Consider the following 14,822-nt stretch of genomic DNA (forward strand, 5'->3'; position numbering starts at 1 on the left):
ATCACTTTCAGCAGGGTCCCAAAAAATACTGGTAATAAACAGTGGACAACAATTGAGTTCTTCAGTTGGCATTTAGAAATGATTCCTGCATGGTTTTTTTTTTTTTTTGTGATCTTAACTTCCAAAAGCAAGTACAAAATGACAATCTCAAGTCAATTCCTTTGGAAGTTCAGAATCTAAGCGTTAAGAGCATGTGAAGAAGAACCACAAAGTTATAGAAATCGAGTATCAGATGTCTTGTTAACAAGTGAAAAATGCAAACAATTATTTGTCATTATATTATGATCTAGAACTACAGAGGTTAGACCTGATGAAATGTTCAACAACATTGAGGGTAACATGACGGGAAAGCATATTAGGAGGCAAAGTAAATGTGGATATGACCTTTGGGCCATTTATTATTCACTTCTCGGGAAGGAATGACTTCCTGATTATATAAACAAAGTCTAGCTGAAATTAAATAAAAAAAAAATCAAGCTGTTAGCAGCTGCTGAGAAGGTTAGATTAGCATCTGAACTTTCTCATCATTTTCTCTACCTGATGCTTTTATGTTCTCCGAGATCAACTCTAGATGTCTCCAGAACTGCACACCTTTTAGCACATTGCACTCCTCTCCCATAGCACAGTGTTTGGTCCTAGGACAACAAATTAAGAAGGTAGAAAGAAGCAGTTAGATTAAATTCAAGGAGTGCACAAATGCGTGCTTGCCTTATAAACATTTTAACAATGAGACTACTTCAAACTGATCCAAAGTTTGTTTTGGGATAAATAACTATCTTTTATTTGATATGAGCCAGGCACCATTCCCGGATTTAGCATGACCAACATTTTAGATCTATTCAAGTAGAGATAAAGCTAATGTACCGCCATACATTCTCCTAATTATCCTGTATTTCAGAGAGGGAAAAAGGAGAGTGGTTGTGGTGGAGTTAAAGGGGAACGAGATGAATGTTCCATTCATTGTTGGTTTTGACAACTTCTACCTTAAAAAGAGAAGCTTAAAGATTAAAACCAATGATTCATCAACATATTGAAGCAATGTCAATTTTGTCGCACACTGAACGAGCAAACTAAAATCATCTTATGGTACCTAGTAAGTTTCTACATTTGCCTCTCACTGTTCATTTTAGTTCCACTGCTCACCATTCCCCATTTCCCTTGTTTACATGATAAATTCCATCTGGCTGCAAAATATTGAATTTGAATGCCTTACGATCACAATTCCATGATTTCATGCAAGATAATGCTGCCCATCACTACGGTCTCAACAATCATTTTCTGATGCACCACAGCTTTCTTGCTATCAATTATCCACTAACAATTTAGTAAATAAAGGCACTACTCACAAGCAAAAGATTGCTCCTAATCACCTTAAATGGAGGTAACAGGCACAAGTGTTCAGTGTATGCTAAGAAATCTTTTGGTTATAGTAGAATGATTGTGATGGCAATAGCTGTAGTGCTAGCAGTCCTTGGCTTTGCTTTGAAATCTTTTCACCCACCATCTTGAAGTGTTGTCAAATCACTATCTACATTATGCCTAAGTTGTGAATTAAGTTCCATCAAACATGGTTTTAATAGAAGTTATTGTATCCATTATTGTATCCAAGCAAGCAAACATTGCCAACAAAGAATGACAAGTATGTAATGTATTAGCAAATCCTGCTTTTGCCCCACATCATTTAATTGCCAGAGCATAGAAGCTGAGTCCAAATTCTCCAACATACTTGATAAAAAGATTAACACTGCACAATGAGGAACCACATGGTTTCTTCTAAGCAATTATTCACACTTTTAGCTTTCGGGGAAGATGACATCAGCTTAAGTCATTGCTAATATATATCCAATAGTGATTTAAAGTTCTGCTGATTAACTCACTCATACTTTCAGCCAAATTTTGTTTTATAGCTATCTTGTTCCAGTTTCAATGAGGTAAATTATTTATTAGAAATATCATATGATAATGATCTTATAGAAAAAAGAAAAGATCATAGAGCATCCACATTTATCTTGCTAACATTTTCTCCCTTGCATTATCGAGTAGGTATTCACGCAGTCATCATGTCAACAAAGATATTCGATAATGAACATTTAAACATCTTTACTTACCTTATTGCTTATGTACTTAAGTGATTCGGAGGCAGCAGAAAGCCTCATTTTCATGCTTCACCTGCATCGATTGTCTTTGGTGCTCCACTCGCTGAAGTTGTGATGAAAGGTGAAGCAAGTCAATTGTTGGTCCATCTTCGCATGATAGGCGATCCTTGGTATTCATGAATTCCGAACCTTGGTAAATCCCACCAGAGATATCAAAGTTGGCAGCTTCACCGCCATCAGATATCAGTAGGGGTCCCACGTGACTCCCTTCAGTTGAATTCATCCCTGATGAAGAGAACTTATTTGAAACCCCAGTAGTTGAAGCCTGCGAGCTAACTCCGATGAGCTTTTCTGAGACTTGACTCATGTTGTAATGGGTATGGCTGCCTGGAATGACAAGGGAACGAGACATGGGAATTCCTGATGAATGGCTTGAAGAGTTCTGTGATTGAGATGACAGAAGAGAGAGAGCACAACCAGAATCTGAAATCCCAGATAGTCCTTGAATGGTTGATGCAGCATCAAAAACATTGATGTCTTCACTTCCTAATGAGGTGTCTTGGAATAAAGGGCGTGATACAGAATTTGGACCACCAAAGTCATGAGGATATCTTGCATTGTTCACACTCAAAATGCCTCCAGTGGCTGCATTAGCTTCATTACCATGAAAAGAGGGAAACAGTTTCTCAATACCACTAGGATGGTAGGGGGATTTTAAATGCAAATGCCCATCCATGATGGGAATGGTGGGAAGAGGGCTATAATCAGTCCCATCTTCAACTTTTATCCGCTTGCCCCATTCATTTGTTACATACTTATCAGGATGCAAAAGGCCACTAGGTAGTATATCTTGGCAAATAAAGGACGTAGTTGTCAACATAGTTCCATGAAATCTGCCACCAGCAAAGCCTGCATAATGTTGGGAGAATTTACACAATATAAAATTTCACAGATAATTCATGACACCAACAAAAATGCAAAAATAGCAACAAAGTAGTCATCTTTTACAAATAATTTCATATTCTTAGCATCATAGAAAGTCATAAGTATACCAAATTATTAGATTACAAGAGAAAAACATAGCTCAAATTCTTGGGACATTAAAGCTCTGAGGAATTTTATGACATAGTTCAGAACACTGAAAAAATTTCGATAATGTAAATACCAAACATATAAATGGAAATTTTCTTCAGAATCAAGTAAGTCAAAGCCCCATGCATTTGATTATGGTCTGCAACTGACATGCCACTTCTTTGCCAAACCTTATGACATGCAGATTATTCAAGCTAACATTTCCCACTAACAGTATCATTACTGACATTTTTACAAATTGTAAGTGCTCAACAACAGTGATTTTTCTGCAGAGCCTTGCATTCCATTTTGCACCGTCATTGCTTGACTCTAACTAGAAGTTACATTTTGCTGCACAGCAAAATTGTTCTACCAACCTAATATTTCTTAATACTATGGGCAAGCAATACGCCACATTTTATCTCCAGGGCAAACATTTCAGCATAAATTTTACTTTGATCAGAACTGAAGTTTTTGCTGTTTGGTTACCCTTCTGGATGTGATTGGTTATGTACTAATCTTTCACCTCTACATTGTAATTTGAATTAGCAATTTCCTTCATAAGTCTACAGTTAGTTCATATACAAACATGGTTCATGTAAAGAAATAACTCTAAAAGGGGGTTTTCCCTTGAGGGGACATTATGGTCTGAAAATGTTGTGGAGACCAAATCAGTAATCTAGCAGAGAGAGCGAGAAAAATGAACTATATCACACTGGATTTAGCACCATCTAGATTGACAATGCCATGTACCCTTCCCAAAATCAAGTCCCATGGCAGCCCTGTTCAACGAAGTCAGAGAACAGGCATAGTATTTTGGTTACAATGTAACAAATACCATATAGACATGTGCTTTTAGCATATCTGCAAGAAGAGACGAGAAGTAAATACAGATAAGTGTCTTAGATATTATAGACTGCAACTCTTAATGGCTACTCAAAACCTGGCACAATTTTTTTTTTTTTTTGGTGAAAATAAGGATTTTCAATCAGTCTTCACTTTTCTCTATCAGGAAATAGCAGATTTAGTTTTTTAGGTTTAATCCAATTAATGTAGAGGTGCGCTATGTAGAGCACATGAATACAGAAAAAATCTGAAGTACTGAATTTTAGGATCAATGAAAAATGATGAAGAACATCAGTAACAAGCATGTTAGTTACACTTTCACAATGCAACTGTACAAGCAATGCTAGTGTTTCAAGTGATTTCTATTGCTAACTTATGATAACTGATAATATGGCTAATATTGGACATGCTATCTTTGAGAAAGCCCAAACAAGGAGGGAGTGTGGTGGAGTGGTAATATTCCCCTTGAAACTACCATTGGAAATAAGTCTGGAACCATAAATCCTCACAACCTATAAACAATGCAAATTAACCAGTTATATGACCAGTATTTATGAAATCAATGTAGCATACAGTCCTTCAAGAAGAAGTTAGCTTATTAAGCTAAAGCACAACCTATTTGACTGTCACACCTATACCCCATAGCATCTTTGAGCACCAATGGGCAGAGCATGCCTTTGTATTCTATTGCATCAGAAGTGCAAGGCAGTTATTCATGTCATCACTAAATCACATTCCAAGCAGCTGAGTCAATCCAGTTGAAACTTTTCAGGTTCACATTGCTTCATCAACGAGTGAATCAAATTCAAGTTTCGTCTTTGGCTCATTTTAATATATATTAGTGCATGCCGATCTGGCATTAAAATGAAGTGATAGATGTTACGGCTGATAACACATTTGAGTATATGCATGCATACTCAAAATCAAGCTTGAGCTTGAGTTTGAATTGATTCACATTGCATGATGAAATGAACTGAGATGAACTCAAGCTTTATAAATCTTTCAAACTGATCTTGAGCCTGAGGAGATTAGCTTGTTTCAGACTCGAAAAAAAGTATGAGTTTAGAATTTCTGTGTTGAGCTACATTCAACTCCTTGCTGTTTTGTTCCAAGCCGTTCTCTCCAACTCCCAATTTAATTGGGAATAATTTGGCGAAAATGCATGAAATCTACCTAATGATAAGATGAAAAACCACTCAGGTATTGAGCATATGCCCCTCAATTTACTAGAAGGCAACATCTTATGACGTGGAGTCAGTCTCCTGGATTGAGAAATCTTCAGCAGAAGCTCCTCATAGATGAGTTAAGCATATGCCCCAGTGAACATAACTTACTCATAATGCCGGAATAAAGCTCTGAAGGCTCCATACAACTTCAGATTTCGACACTATCATCCAGTTTTAATTTGTGGTGCATGCAAATGTGCCACTTGATATTGGAGTTTATGACATTAAGTGGATGTTTATACATAACACTTTATATTGGAAAGTGACGGCTTCACTTCACATAAAATTTAATCTACTAGGAGGCCCAGGAAAGGACCATTGTGAAGATGTTGTATACAATTTAATAAAGAAATCTAATTCATGAGAACTAAATTTAGAGAATGTTAATCCGATCACGTATGGAAATATTAACCAATTAAGCAAAAAAGTTATAGCACTAAACTTAAAAAAGTGGGTAAAGAGAGGGTAAAAACTCAGAAATTAAAAGCATTATGTCGGATCAGAACTTTCCACATTTAGGCAAGTCCTTAAAATTTGGAGGACGCTCCTCAAGATAATTGGAAAGAACAAAAGAAGTCTACTAGTTTAGTTTGGGTGTAGTTTACTATATAGCCAGTCAAACACCTGATATTTCAAGTGTTTTTGAACTGAACTATCAATCAAAGAATTAAAAACAATATAATTTTTTATGTTAACAAGATAAGCAAACCATTATGTCTTTAGCAAGCTTTGTAGCCGGCCAAGGTGCGAAGATAGTAAGCAATTGTAGGTCAAACACATACAGATGCAAATGAGCACAGTGCCCCCACCCCAGCCTACACACACAGAGATTATATGAATGACTGAGATCAGGTATGATGTGGGTTTAATACCATTATATTGCTGAAGTAACCTTCCACTTCTCCCAGAGTGAATACCAATTTGAGGTTTTCTCCGCCGCTCATTGTGGCCAGCGAGGCGTTTACGACAGCTGCGCTTACCATCATCAAATTCAGCCAGCAAATGAAACCTGAATGGTCAAAAGCTATGATATATTATAGCAGGAATAAGGCCCAAAAATGGTAACTGAGCCAAGTTCTACATTAACAAAGTTGACCTTCAATGATATTTATTGAGATTCCAAATCAGCCAATCTTTCAAAAGTGTAGGTTCTATATTTTTCCTGAAACACTTTTGGACCAGAGAAATCCATTGGAATAAGCAGAAATTTTTTTGTTAAAAAAAAGGAGTTACTTATAGGAAAAAAAAAAGGTCTATGCAATCTGTGTGATAATTAAAATCAAGCAACAACGTAAAGATATTAATGCAGGCAAACCATCCCAAGAGATTAGGGAAGAATGACATAGAAAGACAGAGGGAACATTAGACAACCCCACAGCCCCCCCATAAAAAAATTGATGGCAACCTGTAAAGCAAATCTGGAAAATAATCCAATTTTATAAATTATACAACAATGACAATAGAAAAAGATACACAATTGGAACAATTCCAAGGTCCCAAAACCCCTTTTTTATTGATACGATGACAAGGGAAAAGGAATTAAAAAAATAACTGTGAAATTACTATATTTTTAACTTGACAAGATTAATAATCTTTTTTCTATTTTCTGGTTTTATTTTCTATGCTATTTCTGCTAATTGAAGGAGCACAAAAGGACTTCTGTAAGCAAAACTGACCTGCTGCATTGTTGACAAAACCGTTGTTCAATTCCATTAACAATAACTGTTGCAGTTTTTGAGTGAACCTCACAAACTTTGTGCCTCTTGTGGTAGTCTTTTGAGGAAGCGAGATCCTTGTTACAACCATAAACTTGGCAATAGGTGGTATGAGAATTTACTCCAGCAGCTCGAACTCTCTTTGGGGGTGTAGATGACTCAGATGAAGATAAAATGGGGGCCCCTATAGAAAAACTAGAACTTTGGCCATCTCTATGATCAGGAAACCTTCCCAGCTTTAAATCTATGAGTGAAGAATCCCGACTATTAGAGTCCACGACAGAGCTTGAAAACTTCGAAGTAGACTCATCCTCCCCAGAGAAGGCATTCAGGGTAGCCATTATCGGATTTACAGTTCTTCCCCGAGTAACTTTGCTATTTAAAATATCCCCAATTGAATCATTAGGCAACTGTTTTCCTATGAATTCTCCATTACCCAATTCCCCAAAAGCATGATTCTCTATTGCTTGTTGTCCTGAGACTAGCATGTTGTTGCTAAAACTATAGGGACCTTTTAACTCCCAGTTCATCAAGGCACTTCTATTTCTTGCATAAGAATCAGAAGGTGAAATTGCTGCATCAGATACAGAACCTTTCTCACCAGAAACATAACTCCAGGACTCCATTACATGCAATAGGACCACCCAAGTAAAAATTAAACCAAGTTCAATTCAAGCAAAAAAACAAAGAAGCTATCCTCCTTAACCTTTCATCACAATATGTTGATCTCCAAAACCTCAGCTGAGTCTCAAAAGAAACTTTTTATAGACCCCTGCAACATTAGCCAGGAAAGTACAATTGAAGAATCAAGACCAAGACACGCAGAGAAACCCAAATTCCTTTTTTTTTTTTTTTGAAGCACTAAATTTATGGAAAGTTCAAGTCTTGATTGTCAAATGCACTTCACCAAAGAAAAAAGAAAACCCATTAGGAAAAGTCAAAAACCCAAAACAATAAACAGCTCCAAGAATTACTTGACGACCCAACTTGTATTCAATCAAGTAAAAGCTCAGGAAACAAAGAACTAATGCTAAATGCAAGAGTAGGGACAAGTAACACAGTATGAAAATAATGCAAAACAACAGTAAACAGCTCAGACACTGGAAGAAGAAAAAGCTCTTTACTGAGTTTGCAAAAAAAAAAGTTAAAAAAAGTTGCTCAATGATTATGAGAGAGAGAGAGAGAAAGAAAAAGAGAGAGAAAGAGGTGTACTTTACCGGTATAGAGTGAGGTAATGGTACAATGAAATGGTGAGAGAGAGAGAGAGAGAGAGAGAGAGAGAGACTCAGTGAAAATGATTTGTGGGTGTCCCAAACTCCATGGAAGAAGAGAGCTTATGTGGTTGCTATTTTAAGAGAGCAGAAAAAACGTTTTTCCCCTTCCTAAACTACTTTCAAAGCCTTGTAAATTCCAAACATTGCTTAGTAAGCATTGGAAATTGTTATGTCCACCCGTCGTTGTGATATTTTCCCAAAACTCGGACTTTCAAATACATTACCAACCAAAACAGTGTGCGAAGTTCTTTCTTAACTCCACCAGCTTTCTATATCTATATTATTCCCAATATACTTAAAAGAAATTAATTATTCAATTATTAAGTGTCAGACATGATAATTGTATAAAAGTTAACTAGAGCAATTTTTGAAATTTATTTCTTCTCAACAACTTGTCAACAAGGCACTAGCCATATCATATTCAATTCCATCTTAAACTTTGAATATAATTATCATAACATTATTTCAATTAAATTCCTTCACAATTTTAAAATAATTTTTAGTTCATGGATTTTTTTTAATTATTCTTGTTCCTTGAATATTTGGTCCATGATAATCACTGCCTTCATGGTATTTGTTGCTTTACTCAATGATAATCAATGTGACACAAGGAGGAAAAAAGTAATCAAGGAACATGTAAAATATGGTATCAAATTTTATATTCCTAACTGCAATATAAAACTTTTATCAAGTTTTGCACTTTCTTGTTATCTAAGCTTAACTTTAATTAGACATAATAATATATAGAGTAGAAGACAAGGGGATTTATTGCAAATATTATTTGCTTTTGAAAGCAAAATAAAAATAGAGTGAGAACATAAAAATTAAGTCATAACCACATCTTTATTACTATTTATGACATCAGTTGGGTAGAGGCTTAATCCTAGAGAGTTTCTTCCCCCCCCAACCTCTTATATAGTTTTTTTGTGTGCAGGAGATGCTTAATCCTAGGTAGGCTACTGAATTGCTCATAACTACATGCCTAATATCCCCAGCACCACATGAAAACTTGGACTTTTCAACGTCCCTTCCTGATTAATCTACAAGTTAATCCCCAATTAATAGCTTACCTATACCTTCTCTATGTGCATATTTAATTGAAAGATATATACGTGGAAATTTTGGAAATTCTGCCAAGACTCAAGAGAGCAAATATAGGGTGCCAAAAACTCTTTCTTTTTTCCCCTTTAAAGCAAAAGAGTATATATAGGTATGTTTTTGTTGTGACGTCTAATCCCCAAAAAGTGTTTAGCAATTATCCAACACAAGTTTACTCCCTAAACTAATTTAAAATTGGAAATAAAATATTTTGTTAATACATAAAGATTTTGAATTATACAAAGAGAGGTAATTTTTTACTATTTTATAAATCTCTTTCCATCAATATGATATCAAAATCAGAATCTCAAGTTTTAAACTGTTAAAATGTGTGATTAAGAAGTTAAATATATATATATGTGTGTGTATGTGTTGGATTGGGTTTGGGTTTTTTATTTAATTAACTTAAATCCAAGTAGTACTCGAATCATAGGGGAGCTATTAATATATGCATGCAACACGTAACAGTTAGGCTAAGCTTAGATTATTTAGTAAATGATGTTTGATAAACTAGAAGGGGTAACTCTATTTTTAAATTTTTTTAAATTATTCAGTACTACGTGAGGAATTGGTGAGCAAGTAAATGAGATTAATTTTTTTTATTTATATTGAAAAGGAGAGGTCGCCCTAAAAGTAAAGGATGAGACTCGCAAAAGAAATGAGGAAAGCAAACAGCCAAGCCATGCAAGAAAGAAAGAGAGGGCGATAATTCAGTGAGAGTGACGCGTAACAAGTCTCAATGCAGTGTCAACACACTCAATCATGCTGGGATCTAGAAGACAGGCCCCACTCTCTGCATTTAACACTTCTTCCCCTACATGTCCACATCTCGCTACACCTAACACCCCCCGCTATCGTTGTCGAGCCCGTCCGGAAGCAGCGTTCCTTACACGCGCATCCTAGTGCGTCTGGGTCATTGACACTGTCTCTCGTTTCCATCTTTGGACGAGGGATTCCCTTCGGTCGGTCGGAGGGAACGAAAGAAAGGGCATCATAATTTTTAATCCATTTGTCTTTTTATTTCAAGTTCAAAAAGGACTTAGCTTTTCAAGGGTCTTTTTGTCTTTTTATTTTGAGACCCCTAAACCGTTATAGAGAAACGGGGGTTGCAGTTGTGGGAGGATGAGATTGTTGGCAAAAAGGCTGGAGAAAAAGTGGGGAAAGAACGGCCAGCGACGGAGGAAGGGGAGAGAAACTTGCAGGGGAGTGTCAATCCCTCTTCCCCCTGCTGCTGATTGACGCTAGCCAAGTCAGATCGTCTGGCTCCCGCCTCAGCAGTGAGGGCTGGGCCAGATTTGGCCAGAAAATGCCTGCTGCAATAATAGAGATAAAATTGAATAAAAAAGGCAAGAATATAAAAAATTAAAAAATGTTTTGTTTTTACATTTTTTATTTTTTCTCAAATAAAATAATATAAATTAGAATGACTTTAGAAAAAAAAAATTATTAAGTATACACAACTACTCAATAATTTTGTTTTTTTATGAGAAAATGTTTTTGAGTTCTTTTAAAAAGAAGACAAAATAAGCAAGAATATACTTGTTAAAAAGAGAAAAAAATCTTTCCAAAAATAAATAAAATAAAATAAAAATCTGAATTTCTTTCATTATTTTTATTTTTTTTCTAATTTTTCAATTTTTCATGCTTTTTTTCTTTTAGATAATTTTTTAAAAAACTACAATTTATAAATCAATATGTAAAGTTTGACGAATAAATTGTATCTTTTAAAATAAAAAAACATATGTTTTGGCTTTTAATTTCTTTCTTTCAAAATAGTTTGAGCTTTTTCTTTGTTGTTTTTCTTTATTTTCTCCCTTGTTTTTTTACCATTTTTCAAATTATTTTCAATAAAAAAGTTATAATTTAAGATTATTTTTGAAAAAATGTTGTACAAAATAATAATTTTAAGGGTAAAATACCCTTACCCTTTAAGTTTTAATTAAAATTATTCAAAAGTTTATTAATTTTTAAAATAGATACTCTGTCTTAAGAGTATTAATACTATTAATAAAAATTATGAAAAAATTAAAATGCTATTTTTTATTAATTTAAACAATTATAATTGTATTTTTAAAAAATAAAAAAAGAACACTGATCCGTGCTCCCTAGCTCACCAAGAAAAGGGAGCACTAGGCAAGATCGGTGCTCCCCAAAGGAGGGGAGTACCGGGCTCTAGAGATGGGGATTTTTTTTTATTAATAAAAAATATAAAATTATAAAATAGTAATTATAAAAATTAATTAATGATAAAATTATCTTTTTATCTTTACCATGTCAACAAGTTGATGAAAATATTAACGGTTACCTAACTGTTGGATCTATGTGTCCAATGAAAAATATTTTTTTGAGACGGAATATCCATTTTGAAAACTAATCAACTTTCGAGTAATTTCTGTCAAAATTTAAAAGGTAAGAGCATTTTACCTTAATTTCAATATATTCGATGAAATTCAACTTCATAATCAGCTAGTAAAATTGAAATTACAGAAATTATTGCATGATTTTTTTAAAAATAATTGTGACTATTCTTTTGTCCATATTTATAGCAGCTTGTTTACATCACAAATTAAAGTTAGGTAAAATAAAAATTTTGAACCAAAAATACAGGTTTTACTACTACTTAGGGATACTATTACTTACCCCATTACTTTTATTTTAATTGTATTTTTTGCATGATGTGGCAATAATTTATGGCATAAATTCAAAAAAAAGATATACAAATTCATAAATGAATCTATTAGTTAAAAAATGAAATATTCGAAGTAATGCTACTGCATTATTGTCACATTAGGTAGAAAGAAATAATTAGTGTTATTTTTTTTAAATAAGGTAGAATAAATAGTTAGGATAAAAGCATTAGAACAAATATATTCTTTGCACAAAGTGAAATGATAGGGTTGATTGAACGTATACAGAAAAGTATAGAGAGATTATTCATGCATAATTTTATAATTTTTTTATAATTAAGAAAAGGGAGATTCGAATCTTATTCTTTAGTCAAAAAAATAATACATTAACTAATGAGCTAAATGCTCGGGTGTATGCATAATTTTATAATTTGATTTAGTTTTTATGCAATTTTATTAATTGAATTGTGATTCTTAACGTGTGATCATACCAATTCAATTGAGATTTTCTATTAATAAAAATAACATAAATAGCATTATGATCCAATATATGTGATGTTAAGTTATACAATGAAAAATTACTCTTTTGTCACTTAAAAAAATCTCACTATATTCATCTCAATTTTTAAGCTTTAGAGTGTATTCGTGGGGACATAGCGAATCGCCCAATCCATCAATTTTACTATTGTAATATTCATCTCACTATACGATATAGGAACAGAATATTAATATCTCATTGTCCGGTAAGTTTAAATATCTTTTTGGTCCAATTGCTTTTCAATAATCTAAACCATGCTCTTATCAATATATAAAACTAAATTATTATGTCTTTTCTGAAATTCTCTTTCTCTTAATACCGAGAATCTGAAACCTCCTCATATGGTTTTATAAACCAAAACTCCAAAAATTTGCAGAGTAAATAATTTCTTTATATTAGTATATACATCCTTATTTTTTTTAATATCTTAACAAATTCATTAAGGGGTGCAAAACAGTGAAATTAATTAAAACTTTTGGTGTTTTTTAAGATTTGTTATGACCCCCTCACTGTTGACAATGTAAATCACTACATTTACGATTTTTTTAAATATAAACTTAATTAGTGTTATGGAGCACCTATCAACATTTCCTTTTCTTAAAATTAGAAACTAAAAGCAGGAGATCCAATTTCTTTTAGCATTTAGACCAGGTATAACTACTAAGATTGTAAATTATTCGAAATCCGGAAACAAAAACAGAGAAATAATTACACTATATGAAAATGATATAAATTTTGAGGGATAAAATTTTAACGCATCTTATTCATATTACTATATATTATAGGGCCCTTTATCATTTTTGGCACTACATAGGTTCTATATATATATATATATATGTATATATTAAAGAAATATTAACCAAACATTGATGAAGGTGATGTTTATAGTCGGAAATTTTTAAATTTTAATTACTCATAAAATATAATAAATAATGGACAAAGTTGATTAAGTTTGACCCAAAAAATGGGAAATGAACATTTCATTGGAAATGGAAGAAGTATTGAGTCGCTTTTATGTTAATCTAATAAAATTTTTCTAGCCATGGATAAACTTTCAAAAGGATTTCTAACTCTTCACATGTAGACTAGAATATTATGTCATGAGGTTAATTCAGCCAAATAAAATAGAAAGAAAAGGTATTGCGAAAAACAAAGGATATCAGTCTACCAACCTCCATATACATCAGTTTTCATTTTTTTTTCCCCGATGAGATTACTTGTATTAGTGTATACAGCCCAAGGAAGCACATATATAACGTAATTATCACATTTGAAAAGAAATTAATGAATAAATTAAAGAAATCCATATAATTAAAGCTTTCAGAATTTCTTTTTTTTTTTTTGTCATTTATAACAGCTACGTTTTTAAATAAATGTCAAAATTTATTAAATTCTCAAATGTATTAAAATTTAAAGAGAATTTTGACCGCATTGAGTGTTGACCAAGAAGAAAATTACTGCTACTTTTTATTTTTTTTAAAAAAAGTCATTCTGAAAATTACTACTTCTTAATTTGTTGGTCAAAATTGATGAGTTTGTAAAGTGAACCTAAATCTTTTAAATAAAGTGAAAAGAAAAAATATATATGACATTTGATATTTTATAATATAATGCGATTATAAGTAATGTGATTGCAAATATAATGCGATTATTAGCAACGTGATTACAAGGAAAATAATATTGTAATATTTGATATATAAATAAAATAATGATTAAAATATAAAAAAGATAATATTAAAGTGTTTGGTTTATAAATATTTTGTTGAGAATGTAATGTTAATTTTCAAAATTATATCTATTTATTAAAATATAAGTTTAATATACTTGTATTTTTTGTTGTTAATTTTTATATAATATCATCTTTTAAATATATTTTTAATGTCATATATTTTATTTTTATTATAATTTTATATTTTTATTTTTAATATAATTTTTTATATTACATATTTTATTTTAATTTTTTTTCCTTTACAAGACAATCTAAATTTCATTAATAGTCACTATGACTATGAGCATGATAAGAAAACATTCTTGAAATCTATATATAAAAAATAAATTATAATATTATAAAATATTTTTAACAAAATAACAAAGTTGAAGGATAAAAATATTTTTAATAACATTACAACCTTAGCTGTAATGTGATTACATTACATTAGTTTGTTGTAAAACAAACACTACCTTACATGTATCCATGATGATAATTAAGTATAAGAAAAATTATTCGATATATCATTAATAAGTTTTTAAATTTCGAAAAAATCTACTTTTACAAGAGTTGAGAGCTTCAACTACTTTCATTTTAAATTATTATTTTGTATATAAATAATA

The 14,822-nt window shown here is 32.3% G+C and overlaps 1 protein-coding gene across 2 annotated transcripts; it reads right to left on the bottom strand.

Annotated features, from left to right (window-relative positions):
- Nucleotides 1-217: 217 nt before the first annotated feature.
- Nucleotides 218-8,322, bottom strand: LOC110417886 (uncharacterized). 2 transcript variants are annotated; one of them, XM_021430465.2, is made up of 5 exons: nucleotides 8,172-8,322; nucleotides 6,916-7,726; nucleotides 6,112-6,248; nucleotides 2,109-3,005; nucleotides 218-635 (listed from the first exon to the last, which is right to left on the bottom strand). In XM_021430465.2, exons 2-4 carry the CDS (start codon nucleotides 7,578-7,580, stop codon nucleotides 2,125-2,127), a joined length of 1,683 nt encoding a protein of 560 aa, XP_021286140.1. In that variant the 5' UTR covers nucleotides 7,581-7,726; nucleotides 8,172-8,322; the 3' UTR covers nucleotides 218-635; nucleotides 2,109-2,124. The 2 variants fall into 2 exon arrangements, with proteins under 2 accessions (XP_021286140.1, XP_021286139.1); XM_021430464.2 differs by having other exon boundaries at nucleotides 6,916-7,855.
- Nucleotides 8,323-14,822: the final 6,500 nt, after the last annotated feature.

The sequence above is a fragment of the Theobroma umbraticum genome, unplaced genomic scaffold, assembly GCF_002168275.2.
Source record: "Theobroma umbraticum cultivar Fairchild unplaced genomic scaffold, ASM216827v3 scaffold_50.0, whole genome shotgun sequence".
Lineage (NCBI taxonomy): Eukaryota > Viridiplantae > Streptophyta > Magnoliopsida > Malvales > Malvaceae > Theobroma > Theobroma umbraticum.